The sequence below is a fragment of the Solanum verrucosum genome, unplaced genomic scaffold, assembly GCF_900185275.1.
Source record: "Solanum verrucosum unplaced genomic scaffold, falcon-dt-bn FXZP01000064.1, whole genome shotgun sequence".
Taxonomy (NCBI): Eukaryota; Viridiplantae; Streptophyta; class Magnoliopsida; order Solanales; family Solanaceae; genus Solanum; species Solanum verrucosum.
In genome coordinates, this window is record NW_026020144.1 from 3106064 (window position 1) to 3119887 (window position 13824).

General features: G+C 31.3%; 2 protein-coding genes across 2 annotated transcripts; both read right to left on the bottom strand.

The window, feature by feature from the left end:
- Positions 1–615: 615 nt before the first annotated feature.
- On the bottom strand, positions 616–2656 carry LOC125827825 (protein NRT1/ PTR FAMILY 4.5-like). The gene is made up of 4 exons (XM_049507172.1): positions 2581–2656; positions 2278–2495; positions 1591–2162; positions 616–1501 (listed from the first exon to the last, which is right to left on the bottom strand). The coding sequence occupies exons 1-4, from the start codon at positions 2654–2656 to the stop codon at positions 616–618; spliced, it is 1752 nt and encodes a 583-aa protein (XP_049363129.1).
- A 2144-nt stretch (positions 2657–4800) lies between these two features.
- On the bottom strand, positions 4801–6737 carry LOC125827838 (serpin-ZX-like). The gene is made up of 2 exons (XM_049507185.1): positions 6345–6737; positions 4801–5589 (listed from the first exon to the last, which is right to left on the bottom strand). Exons 1-2 carry the CDS (start codon positions 6735–6737, stop codon positions 4801–4803), a joined length of 1182 nt encoding a protein of 393 aa, XP_049363142.1.
- Between the last annotated feature and the right edge of the window lie 7087 nt (positions 6738–13824).

Here is a 13824-nt window from a genome sequence, read left to right on the forward strand (position 1 = left end):
AAAATTCACTTTTGAATAGTATAGGGGTGTAATAGGTCACTATATTAGTTTAAGTGTGTAACTGACTTTTCGGGACAAGTTCAAAGGGAAATTTATACCTTTTCCCTTTTTAATATAAAAACGTGAACACCCAAGAATCTATCGGGATTTAACATCAGTATACATAAAAAATAGTTATAACCTTATATATAGTGTATTTTTTTGACGAAAATATTCAGATGAACCACTTGAACCCCTAACTCTGCCCTGCTTCGTAGAACATATGCAATTTTATGGTTAACAATACCTTTCAATTGTTTGTTTCGATTTTTCCTTTCGAGTCTTTTCGTCTTTGAAGAAAGAGTATGATCAAACAGGGGAGGGATTCATGATTTAAGTTTTATGGTTCAATCTTAATGTGTTTAGAACTTATTCTACTTTCGATATTATGAGTTTAAATGATTTTTCACATACGTCTAAACTACTCTGTGTCGAAAATACTGAGTTTCAGGTGAACTTATATAGTATAGTAGTATATTCCATGAACAATGCAGGAAGCATAAGATTTCATATGATTATGTGCTCTCAGGCATATATTATTAAGACTGAATCAATCAACATTATTATGTAAAATTCCTAAACTATGCTCATTTCAATCTTCCCTTTGCCCTCCTTAACCTTATTACTAGGGACATTGTCTTCTGGATTCACATCTACCTTCTTGTATTTATACCATGAAGCACAGAGTAAATAAAACCCGAAATTTAGCACACTTAATCCTGCTAGCAACCAATAAAAGTAATCAAGCTTGTCTTTGTTCAAGTTGTTGTTAGCCAACCATCCACCACTTACTTTGTTCACTACACTCACTACTATTGAACTTGTGTAGTATCCAATTGCCAGTGAAGACCAAGAAATCGCGGTACTTAGTGCTTTCATGCTTGATGAGCTCTCTGAATAGAAGAAATCAAGCAACCCCACTAATGTAAACATATCGGCTAGACCAAAGATTGCATATTGGTAGCCTAACCAGAAGACACTCATTGGCAATGGAGCGGCAGATTCAACCATGTTGTGTTTAATGGCAATTGATTTTCGGTGTTTTTCTACAATTGCAGCTACTGCCATTGACAAAGATGAAAGTACTAGGCCAACACCTATACGTTGCAGCTGTCGAATCCCTGTTGGTATCCCTGTGAATTTCCTTGCTATTGGTATGAAAACGCGTTCGTAGATAGGGATCAGGATGATCATAAAAAGCAGGGGAATTGCAGGAATTGAAGCCCCTGGAACTTCAAACTTGTGGATTTTTCTGTCCATTGTTGTGCTTTGTTGGATGGTGAATGTTTGGAGCTGAGCCAAACATGTGTTCATGAAGACAGTACTTAATATAATTGGAAGCATTCTGACTACAATTTTTGTCTCTTCAACTTGTGTGACAGTACAAAGTTTCCATGGTCCATGTGCATTTGATGTGGATGCCTCCTGATCAGTCCTGTTTATCGCTGCCCGGTCCAAAAACCTGAAAATATTTCAGGGATTTTATCATTTATGCTGTATCAAATATCAACTAAAACATAAATTGAGAGATAGTAAAATGTGTTAACCTACTTGAATTGTTCAGTTTTTCGAAGAATCTCAGTATCATATCTAGCTTCCTTATCCTGAATCTCGTGTAACTCGTGTTCATTCTCTGGCAAACGAAGATTTCTGTTTCTAAGTGCTACAACAAACACCTGCATGATACGCGTAAGGGGGCTTCCTTTTGTGACATTGTTTCTATACAATGATTTTCCCAATGTTAGAAACAGAATTGAGAAGCCTACTACAATACTGCAGACAGCAAAAGACCAATCCCATCCTTGATTCTCACTTATCCACACGACAAACGTGACACCAAACAAGGCACCAGTGGTGAGAAAGAACATAAGCCAATTGAAGTAGCTTGATAGTTTAGCAGCCTGTTTAGGGTCCTTCTCATCATACTGATCAGCTCCTAAAGGTGGTGCTGCTGCTTTGACTCCACTGGTCCCAATTGCAACTAAATAAAGTCCCGCGTACAAGATTGCCAGTTGACCTTTATTTGCAGACTCACATTGGTTCATTTGGCTCAAGGGTACATCCTTACAAGGAAATGGTCTTAGTTGCCTGAAATGTGCTTGCACTGCTAGAAGTGCATACCCCTGAAAGTGAAACATCCACGTAAGGGTCGTTTGACTTAGCTGAGTAAAAGTAACCGATAGAAGCGTTGAAACTGATAATAAGCAGGGGGATGGGGGGACGGGAGGATTAACTTACAACGACTTCAATGCAGCCAAACAGAACACAAGTCTTGAACCTGGACAAGTAAGTATCCGAAAGGAAGGCACCAAATAATGATAGCAAGAATGCTGTTCCCATGAAGTTTGTAACAGCAGTAGCTGATTCTGTTATGCTGAAGTTCATAAATCCATAAAAGTAAGTCACCAAGCTCACACCAGTTGCGAAGAAAGCCATGACATCGATTCCCGCGATAGCTGCATGGTTAAAAGATTACCAAATATTATCAACACTTTGAAAGCTAGTTGTTCTTATTACATTAAGTTATGCCTTTATTTTTACCATATGCAAATAAAGCTGCTCTATTTCCCCCTAGCCTTGGTGGTTGTTTGGGTTCAGTCTTGACATCTCTGCACATTCCCTGCATATAAGTAAACACAAAACTAATTAGCCATAAATTCCATGCATGATTTTGAGCTATGTATGTTGCTTGGACTCTTCAAAAATGCCAACATGTGCGTGTCAGATCCTCCAAAAGCAGTGTATTTGGAGAGTCCGAGCAACATAGATTTTGAGTCATTGAAAGATTTTTCTCTAGGAGAGCTTACCATTTTGATGTTGGAGTTTTCCTTCAAGCACCAAAATGTGAAATATGGATATTGCTAGTTTGAAAGGTTTCTATGAATGTTATAGTATATTAGTATCATAACTCTTCCTTTATATAGTAGAATGAAAAGATATAATCTTTCACATAGGACAAGAAAAGATATAAAAGGAATCAAACTGCATATTCATATTTGAGAATTAACTAATGAGTTTGTATAAGATAAACAAACACCTTAATCACATAGTAGTGTTTGACTAAGTTTATAAACTGATCAAACTGATATATAAGTGCTTTCTTGGCTTATCTACGAGTTTGGTCATAAGTTAGTTACCCCTAACTTACGACTTTTCAGCGTATAAACACTTTTAGTTTGTCCAAGACATTTACTATTTTATTCTTAATATTTTTTTTAATTTCAAAATATCTTTCCCAAAATAAAGCCTCTAATTTCCTATTCGTTGTGTATCCTGCATCCGTGGTTTCTCCTTTTCTTTAAAAAAAAAAATAATTTAAATTTGTAACTTTTTTTATAATAATTTTAAGGTTATATTAGTCATTTTTAGATAAAAAGTCAGCTTTTAATTATCAGTTTCAGCACATCAACATAAAAGTAACTGCTTATTTATAAAATGAGTTTCAACATTAAAATTTTATCAGCTATTTACAATCCGCTAATCCAATCGGGGTGGAATACTCATTAGTGAAAACTAGGCAGTACATTCCAAATACTAGTATATTTCTTCTTTTCATTTGCAACATGGAGTTAATCAAACAAATGGTTGTAATTTTTTTAACTCCCAAACAGTGATGTTTATATAGACATTTCTGTTCTCATTTGGTCAAATGGTATCTTAAACTGAGTAAAGGGACAATAAGTATCAGATTAACATTTGGTCCAAATTTGTTTTTTCTACCGTTAAAACCTTAAGCTTGATTATGTCAATATTGTTAATCCCCTATTAAAAAATGATTTGAAAAGGATTAAAGTCGGTGTAAGCAAATTAGTAGGTCAACTTGGCTCTGATGCTGAATTGTAACTTAGCATTTTGACACTCACTTTAGGACAAAGACTAACATTATAAGGCTAGAGATACATAGATGGCAACATATATATACTTAAAATAATTTGAACGTTGGTTTTTTAAGAAAAATCGACGCCAAATCATCGGCTTTGCCTTTGTTGCTTAGCTACTTGGAATTGAATTCAGATATTTTCTATGAGTTTGGACAATTCCACCATTCGACCGCACATGCTCTTTAATGAAATATTTTCATAGTTTTTATGTTTTTTAGTAGTGTTACACCGTAGATTTGAACCCAAGAATGTATATGAAGAAGATAAAAATTGTAAAAAAGAGAAATTTGTTGATAGTTAACAGTTAACACTATATTGCCGGCTTTGTCATCTATCAAAGGCATAAAACTCTTGAAGTTCCACTGGAATATTCAAGAATCAAGCTCAACTTGATCATTTTTTAAACAATAAATATCAAAAGTTGACTGCAGTATACATATAAAAAGATAATTTAAGATGAAGTGTTAAAGACAGAAACGTTTTAACTAAAACTGAAGTATCTCAGAGTTTGGTGAAACTGATGAATCAAAGTCGTCAGCTATCTTCTGTTTTCCCTACAAAAGTCGTTCTGATACTCACCGCACTGAGTATTTACACCAAACCAATTCAACTTACTATGGTTAAGTGATTTAATAAAGTAAAAATGTTCATTAATTAACTATGATTCAGTAAGATAAGTGTATGTACAAACATTCATTGATTTGATGTAAACACTCGGTTTGTATTAAGCATAAACCAGAGTCAATTATGTAAGATCCAACATAGTTACAAACATATATCAGAAAACTTGTTATTCAGAAATATAAAGCCACTCAACTTTGTCCTAATTATCAATTTTTGTTCCTTACAATTACTCGATTTTTGTGGCTTTCCGTGTGGGCTAACCAGCAAGAGGATTCATCACGCTCCCTAGGAACAACATTACACCAGTAGATTCATCTCTTACAAGGAACAAGAATGGATGGTCTGCGACAAAGTCAATTTCCTTCTCAATGCTCACGCATTGAGACTGCTGCAACATTACTATGACAGCGGTAACAGCTGCAGCTTCAGTTCCTTCCTCATTTACCTCAATGAAGGACTTATGATAAACATCTGAAACAAACAGTTTCTTAGATATATGGGAATCAACCATTTCAGTGAGACCACCCGGATAGAAAGGTGACTTGAGGCCAAGCCCCCATAGAACTTTAGTAGCTTCAAACCCGAAAGTTATTTTGAATTTAGGGATGAGAAATTTGCGTGCTTTAACTTTTTCATATGGAAAATGCCGGTTTAAAAATCCAGGTTCTGAACTGATTTTGTCCAGTAAAGCTGGTAATCCATCACGGGCATCAGGCAGAATGAAATACATGCAGAAGCGACGAGTGTCAGTGCCCTGTTTATAAGGAAGTCTCAACATTTTAAAGCCATCAAAGGCTGTTATGTACTGCTCCTTCTGGCTAGTCATGAAGGGTGCTCGAACAGTCCCTTCATTGAGGAGATGGAATTCATGGTCTTTTGTTTCGAAAGCATAGAACTTCTCATTCCATTCTCCCTTAAAATATAGTGCATTGGCAAAGATGAGCCTCGTCATTTCATCCACCGCGTCTGGAGGAAGAATCTCTTTGATGAGATCATTTGTCTTCATTTTAGCCCACTGATTCACTTGATTGGCAGCCTCAGCAGGCTTAACCAATTAGTAAGACAAACACAGAATGATAAAATCAGCACACTGTATATGTTTTACCCTACAATTCCTTTTCAATAAAGCTAACAAAGGAAGATTATGGTTAAAAAATAATTGATGACAGTATTAATCAAGAGTATGTGAGATTTTTGCTGATTTAATCCAACAAAGGAAGATTATACTACTTGAGGCAAGAGCCGTTGAGAAGGCTAATCAACATAAGTTGTGTCCTAATTGTTTTGCTTTGTACTCTTCCAAAGTTATATTGATCCTTCAATCTGTATCTCACTCTTAAACGAGTTAGTGGTTGGTAATATTGTTCATCAATGTCTATTTCATATGATAATATTTAAGGGTGTGTTCGGTATGGAGGAAAACTTTATTCAAATTTTCCCATGTATTGTTGATTTAGACAAGTTCCTTAAAATAAAAAAAAATGATTTCTGATGAATGAATGGAATACTAGACTCAATATAAGGGCTTGAACAATCCTACTTTCTTTGACATAGTTTTTAAGATTCGAGTCAGGTCTTAAGCTTAATTTGACATAGTATATCATGGATAGACCTGATGTGGGCCCTAATGAAACAGGACAGTACCACAGTACATCTCCTTTCTTTGAGCTAGCTTTTCGGGTGTGAGTTAGGCTCAAAAACTCACACCCTCCAACACACCTCCACTCCATATAGCATTGTCTGAATTATATATAAATATTTTTTCCGTATTCCAGTGAAACAAAATGAATAGACGCATACCTTGTTCTGAAAATCAACATACTCGGAAGCGGCCTTGTAAACATTATCCACAACATGTTTGAAAGAATGCTTGAAAGGAAGTGATTGGTCGATCCAAACACCATTAGCAATGGACAAACACGGACCTCCATTGGGGCTTCCATCAACAAAGACGGTGTCGACAAGATAAGAATAAAGAGAGTTGAGTTCATTAATTGATTTTGACTTGAGAAAACAGAGCAGCTGATCTTGAGTTGGTCCATTAGAGCCAGCAGCAATGAGGCCAAGTGCTATTTGAATTGAGAGAGGAGAGAGCACCAGATTGGTATCGCCATTAACCTCTTTTGAGAAAATGTGCTTAACAAGCATGAAAGAAACGTCCGTCTGATTGGTGATCGACTCCTGGAGATCCATATTTGCTTGCAAAGAAGAAGGGGTTGACTTATCAATCAAATGGACACCCATTACCACTACACCAAGAATATAGTTTTTTGTCAACGGTGTCCAATTTTAACTATATATTCTTTAAATATAAAATTTGACACAGACTCTGATTCAATACGGCAATTTGTTCGAGAAGCTTAGAGGTAAACAAAGAGCATAGAAGAGAATAAAGTGTTGCGCCATTCTGGGAAAAGACTTCAGCATTTATGTTCTCGGTTAAAAGTTTGGTTCGTTTAATACTGGGTACGTGTAATCCAATTTTATTAACCACAAAATTTTAAAAAATTACATAAATATTAGTATTAGGAAACATGTTTGAGTTATAAATTATATACTCCATTTGTCCTAATTTATGTGACACTTTTCATTTTTCGAGAATCAAACAGTTTAAGTTTGACCGGGAATTTGCACATGAAATCTTCAATTTTTTTGAAATGAAATTTATATATTCGTAAGCTACGTAAAAAGTATTATAAGTCATAATAATTGATAATTCAAAATATTTAAAAGATCTATGAAAAATTTACGGTCAAGGATAGACTTGTTTGAATCTTGAAATTCGAAAAGTGCCACATAAAATGAGACGGAGGAAGTACTAAAGAAGAAGTGCAAATTTTTAAAGTGATATTTTAATCCTTCATGATGAGCTCTCTAAAAGGAAGAAATATTTCTCAAAGAAATCCTTGGTTTTCTTACTTTGATTTCTAATTTCGCCTTTAATTAACTAAGTTACTGGACCTTGTTTCTTTTGGTATAATATACAATCTCTTCTCTATCTATTGATTTGGCAAAAATAACATTTTTAAATACCAACACTCAAGCCGAAAGGATTTGAGAAATAGAACATATGTTTATATAATTACCTCCCATCCAACTAAAAATACCTTTTGTGTAATTATGTTTTTAGTGTCATATGTATTTTTTTAATTTTTTTTTGTGAATTTGATTAAAAGTAATTTTACCTAAGGTGTGTGTATACATATTGAATATATATGTATATATATTGAATATTTAATATGCATCAATTAAATATTGAATAAGGTATATATAATTTAATAAATAATATGACATGTTAAAACAGTTGGAAGCTAAAAGTGAAGAAAATAAATGCATGACACATATTAAACTTGTAAATAAAAAGTTCATATCGAATTTGTACATGTCTAAAGGTAGATGAAAGGTCTTTCCAATTAAATTTAATAGACAATTAATTTTTATTAAAAAAAAATGATAAATATACTTTTAAAAGACACTTTAGTAATTCAATTTTTGACTTAAGACTCTTTCCACTTTTAACAAAATGATCTTGCTGACTTATATTACTAAAATCTAAACAAAATGAAACCTAATAACTGCATTCTCATAACATTTTTAATTTACATGATTTCAATTTGAGGAATAGTTTTTAGTAGTGAAAATTTCTAATATGACATATATTATACTAATATTTTCGAGTTATAGCAGTAGATTTAGACTTTCAAGTTATAACATTAAAAATTTCAGGTTGTAACAGATAATTAAAAAAAAGTTATTTTTAATAATTAAAAACATTTGATTTGAAAAGAATAAAAAGATTTTTAAAAAAAAAAGTTTCTGAAGGAAAAAATGCAAAAAAGGGAAATATGGGTGGCAATTAAATTTGAATTAATTTAAGATAATTATTAATTAGCATGATTTAAGGAAGTTCAAACTAATTAAAAATATTCAGTTTCCTTAATTCACTCCAATTTGTTAAAATTAATTTTAAAATATGATTTTATCCATTTTTCTTTCACATTTCTCTCTCTTCGATTTTCTTCCAGAAATTGCCACTGGCGACAAATTGAATTTTTTTTTTGTTTGAAAAAACCTTTTTTTTTTTATGGACAACTACGTATCAATATTAATTAAACATGGCGGAAGATGGGTTGCTTCAGGTGAGTATTTTTAATTGTTTACCATTTTTATTTGGATTTCAGTGAAATAAAAAACAAAATGAAACTGTAAATCGTCACTATATTGAATGTGATATATTTTTTTGTATATACAATACGTTTTGTTCATAATACTTATTAGTTGTTGTGAAACTGTAATATTAGTGATTTTCTTGGTAAGTTTCTGTTTTTTTAGTAGTGGTTTAGTGTCACCATATTATTGATTACTGGTTTTTTTCTTGGTAAGTTTCTGTAATATTATTGATTACTGGTTTTTTTCGTGAAAAAATAAATTAAAATTTATAGTTTTGAATGAATTTGTTAGTGTAAGTGTAATGAATTTGGTACGAAAGTGTTTACTATTTACTTAATAAATTACAATTAATTGTTAAAATTAGTATTATGTTTGTATTATATTGACATGATTCTGCTGTGAAAAAATTTACGATTTATGGGATGAAATAGTAATAATGTTAGCATGATATATGTATGAAAAGTGTGCCAAAAAATGTATGAAATATGTATACTCTATTCTATAATGTTTTATGGTATGATTTCTGGATTGAATGGATTTTTTTTTGGCATTATTATGGAATGTAATTTGATAATAATAATGTAATGAATTTGGTATACTGTTTAATTAAGAAATTACAATAAATATTTATAAGTTGGAGTTGGAATTATTTTGGTATTCTATTGGCATGATATTGGTATGAATAATTGATGACAATTGAGTAAAAATCTGTAGGAAATGTGTGTATAAGAATTGTATAAAGTTTGTATACAAAGATAACACATGTATTATTTTTTTTTGTATTGAAGATGCATATGTGATCCCTGTTGAACCTCTCCCATGCGAGAGTATGTGGGATATACCAAGTTATGTTTCTGAGCCTAAGTTGTTGCTGTCTGGTTCAAAAAGAACTGTAGGATGACCACAACTTGAACGCTGGAAGGGATTTGCTAATGTGAAATTCAAAAGGTCTAAAGTTACTTGCAGTACATGTCATCGAGAGGGCTACAACAAGAAGACGTGTTAAAATTACCCTACGCCAAAAAAAATCATAATTTATAAATTGTGACAAAATCATGTATTTTGTTTTATTTTGTCTTTTAAACTCATGTTTTGCTTTGATTGTGACAGTGTATTCATTGTTTTTTAAAATATATATTGAGTAATTTATTAAGTAATAATGGTATGCAATTGGTATTCATTTGGTATGCAACTGAATCCACACTGATATTAGTTAATGTAATTTACAATTAGTATTCATTTGGTATCCATCTGGTGTCCCACTTGAAAAAAATATATAAAACAAGATGTAATTGAGGTGGGTACATAATATAATGATCATTGTTTTACATTGTCAAATTCATTTTTCAATATTTATAAAAGTTGGATACCAACTTCATACATTTTTTATTTTTTAGCTTTTGTCTTAAATTTTGAAGTAAAAAATACCAATCATATATGAATTGGATGCCAATTATATACAAGTTGGATCCCAATTAAATGAAACTTTGATTTCATGTAATCTAAATTGGTGTTCATTTGATGTTGAATTAATATCCAAACTAAAACTATTTAATATTGAATCCAATTGGTATGCAATTTGTATATAACTGGTATCCCGAAATTATAAGAGACAAGCTGTAATTCATCTTTGGATGACAGTGTATACAAATTGAATACCAATTAAATGACACTCGTATTTCATGTAATCTAAATTGGTGTTCATTTGGTTTCGAATTAATATCGAAAATAAAACTATTTAATGTTGTATCCAATTGGTACGCAGTTTGTATAGAACTAGTATCCTGAAATTATAAGAGAAAATCTGTAATTCATATGTTAACAAATCTAGTCAAGTTTAAAAATGTATATGAATTATTTGGTACTATGTTTATGAGGTTTTAAAAAAAAACTAAAGTCCAACAAAAATCTGGCAAATATTGATATCCAAATTGTATACAGTTGGTATCCAACTTGAGAACTTTTGACAAATTTAAAATAAAAATGAATGTAGTTGGTATCTAACCAAAAGAAAACAGTGCATATTATATATCATCCAAAACTTAAAACTGTAGCAAAAATAAATATATATCGTCCAAAAATTAAAAAAACATATAATAGTCTAAGTTGCAATCAACTATCTCAAATTTGATTTCTGTGGTCTTGGTGTAGGATAATTGTTGGTATCCGGAGCATGTTCTTTTACTATGCGGAGTCCACCAAATTTGCTAGCAACAGTTCCAGTTACTTCACTCTCACTAATTGGCCATATCGTTCTTGGTTTTTTCGTACTGCCATATGATTGTGGTGTACTTTTGACGATGGTACCTTGCATCTATATTAATGGAACCCATATCACTGAAATAAAATTGAAAGAAAAATAATTTTGTGAGATAAAGTGAACTAATTTTTCTGATGAAATCACTAAAAAATAGAAATACATACTTTGAACTTGGCTCTTGTTGAGGCACATTCTCTAGATGCTTGACTTCGAGTGGGTCGAATTGAGACTTGTCAACATATGCAGGGAGAAACAGTTTCTATGGAAGATTATTGAAGAGGTGAAATCTGTTGTTTCTTTTGATTGTAGAATGATTTTTTTCTGATTTAAGAGGTGTAGAAACGGTTTATATGGAAGATGATTGAAGAGGTGAAAGAGGAATTGGTAATTTTTGAACATGGGGTGGTGGGGTGCTGACTAGAACAAGTGTGGTAACAGGAGGAGTGTGGGTTTGACGTGTAACGTTAAAAAAGGAACAAGAATCAAGGTAAAATCCCTAAAAATGTGTAAGAGATAATTATGGTAGATTCTTTAATTATATTATTTAATAATAAATATAAAATTATAAAAGACTAATTATTTAATAAAGTAAAATTAAATTAATTTATAAATAAAAGGTGATCTGTTATAACCCGTAATTAAACTGTTATAAGCAAGAATATTTTAAAAGTAGATTTAAAACCTGTAATATTATCCCTTAAATATATATGTGGCGTGATTTTTCCTTTTTAGTAGTAACAATGAAGGGTCCAAGGAATTCATAAAGAAATAACCAAAATGTACAAAAGCAAAATTGTCATCATACCAATCATTTGAATTTTAGCACTACGGAAAGCTACATTAATATAGAATGCAAGAAAACGATTAGGCTTAGTATCGGATAAATGTAAATGTAACTTCTCATTTTTATTTGAAAATTAAATTGTTAAATCTCATATTGTATAAATTGTAGAAAAATAAAACATGAAACAAAATGGGTGAAAATGAACTACATATATATGTGTTCGCAACACTATGTTAGATAGACGATAAAGTAACATAATCTTTATTTAAGTTATTTGTATTTAAACAAAAGCATATTGCATAAACTATTCAAGTATTATCAAACTCATCATGTATCAATAGAAGTTTTGTCAATTAAGTAGCACTTAAAAGAATAATAACACAAAAACAAAGAAATTTATTTTCATAACAATGCAAAATGATATAGAATTACATAAAAATATGGGTTGCATAAATTTATTTTCGACAACCATACCTTAACTCCAAAATGGAAAAGAAAAACTTAAAATCATAAACTAACATAAAAAAGATCTAAAGAAATATATAGGTCATATCTTATACTTTTTCGCTTAACACTTGAACTATATTGTAAGAAAACTTCTCTTTTTAATTTCAGAATGAAGCTATCAATTCTTCACCTCAATTAGCTTCTTGACGACATGTATCTATATCATTATCTAGGAAGAATAAAAGAGAACAATTGATGAAATAAAAGAAAAGAATATGATGATCTTGTGAACACCTAATTTTTTATCAAACCTAAAGTTTTATACCATTTTTATTCCTTAAATATTTCTTTTAAATCTAAATTAGATACTTTATTTTTATCGTATTTTATTAAGTTTATTTTAAAAGATTTGAAAACTACAAAAATAGAGTCACACTTTAAGGTATGTTTTGTTTCAATTATTAAAAAAAATGGAATGAAAACTTACAAAAAATATATAGATGTTTTCTGTTAATTTAAATTTTAATAAATAAATTAGTGTCTCTTAATTATAGTTTATTATATTATTATTAGCTACTTAATTTTTGATTAGTTTTTTTTAAAAAAAAAGGGTAATATTATATTATATTAAAAAATAATAATAATAACCTACCCCACTTTCCTCTCTAATGACCCCACTTACCCACTTTCCCCTCAACTACACACCACCTGCACCTTTAAAACCTATATAAAATATACCAACATATACACGACAGTGCATGTCCATGTTTGTGTGCAACAAACAAGAGAAAAAAAAGGGTAATCTTTTACATAAATATTTATAACCCATTTTGATTACAGTAATCTATAGATATTAAATCTTTTCATAATTTATAGTCTCAATTTTTCTTTTCAATTCATTCGAAACTTAAAAAGTTTCTTTTGAGACTTATTACAATCCCAATATTATTCCTCTGGTAATAATACAACTCATTAGAGCTTGCAATTAATTTTGTGTATTATCACATACTCATTAGAGCTTGCAATTAATTTTGTGTATTATCACATATTCCATGACACCATCCATATGGTGAACATCTCCTTCATGGAGAAACTTATATTACTATCAGTGGCGGATCCAGGATTTAGAGTCCATGGGTGCCAAATGGGATTCGAACCCGCAACATCAACCTTCTAAAGTTGTCCTCCTACCGTGGCACCAAAAGTCAATTTTGTTATGTGGGTGGCACGCTTCATATTTATATAAATATTATATATATATACCTATGTATATAGAGAGTTTCCGTCGAAGTTCGGGGGTGGCGTGGCACCCCCACAGCCCTTCATAGATCCGCCACTGATTACTATTGTCATGGTCAAAATTATTACGAGCAAGACATTTTTCTTGCTTTACTTTTATTGTACCATAGGTACACAATCAATGACAAATTTGTATTGCCATACAATAATATTATTTTGGTCATGGCCACAACCTTTATAGGCAAGAATTACTTCTTTCTTTTTCCCCTTTCGGTAGTTCATAATAAACATACCATAATATTTATGACGTATAAACGTACACGATCAATGACCATTTCTGCCAAATAAAAATTTATTTGTTTCTCTCAAACCTCCCGTAG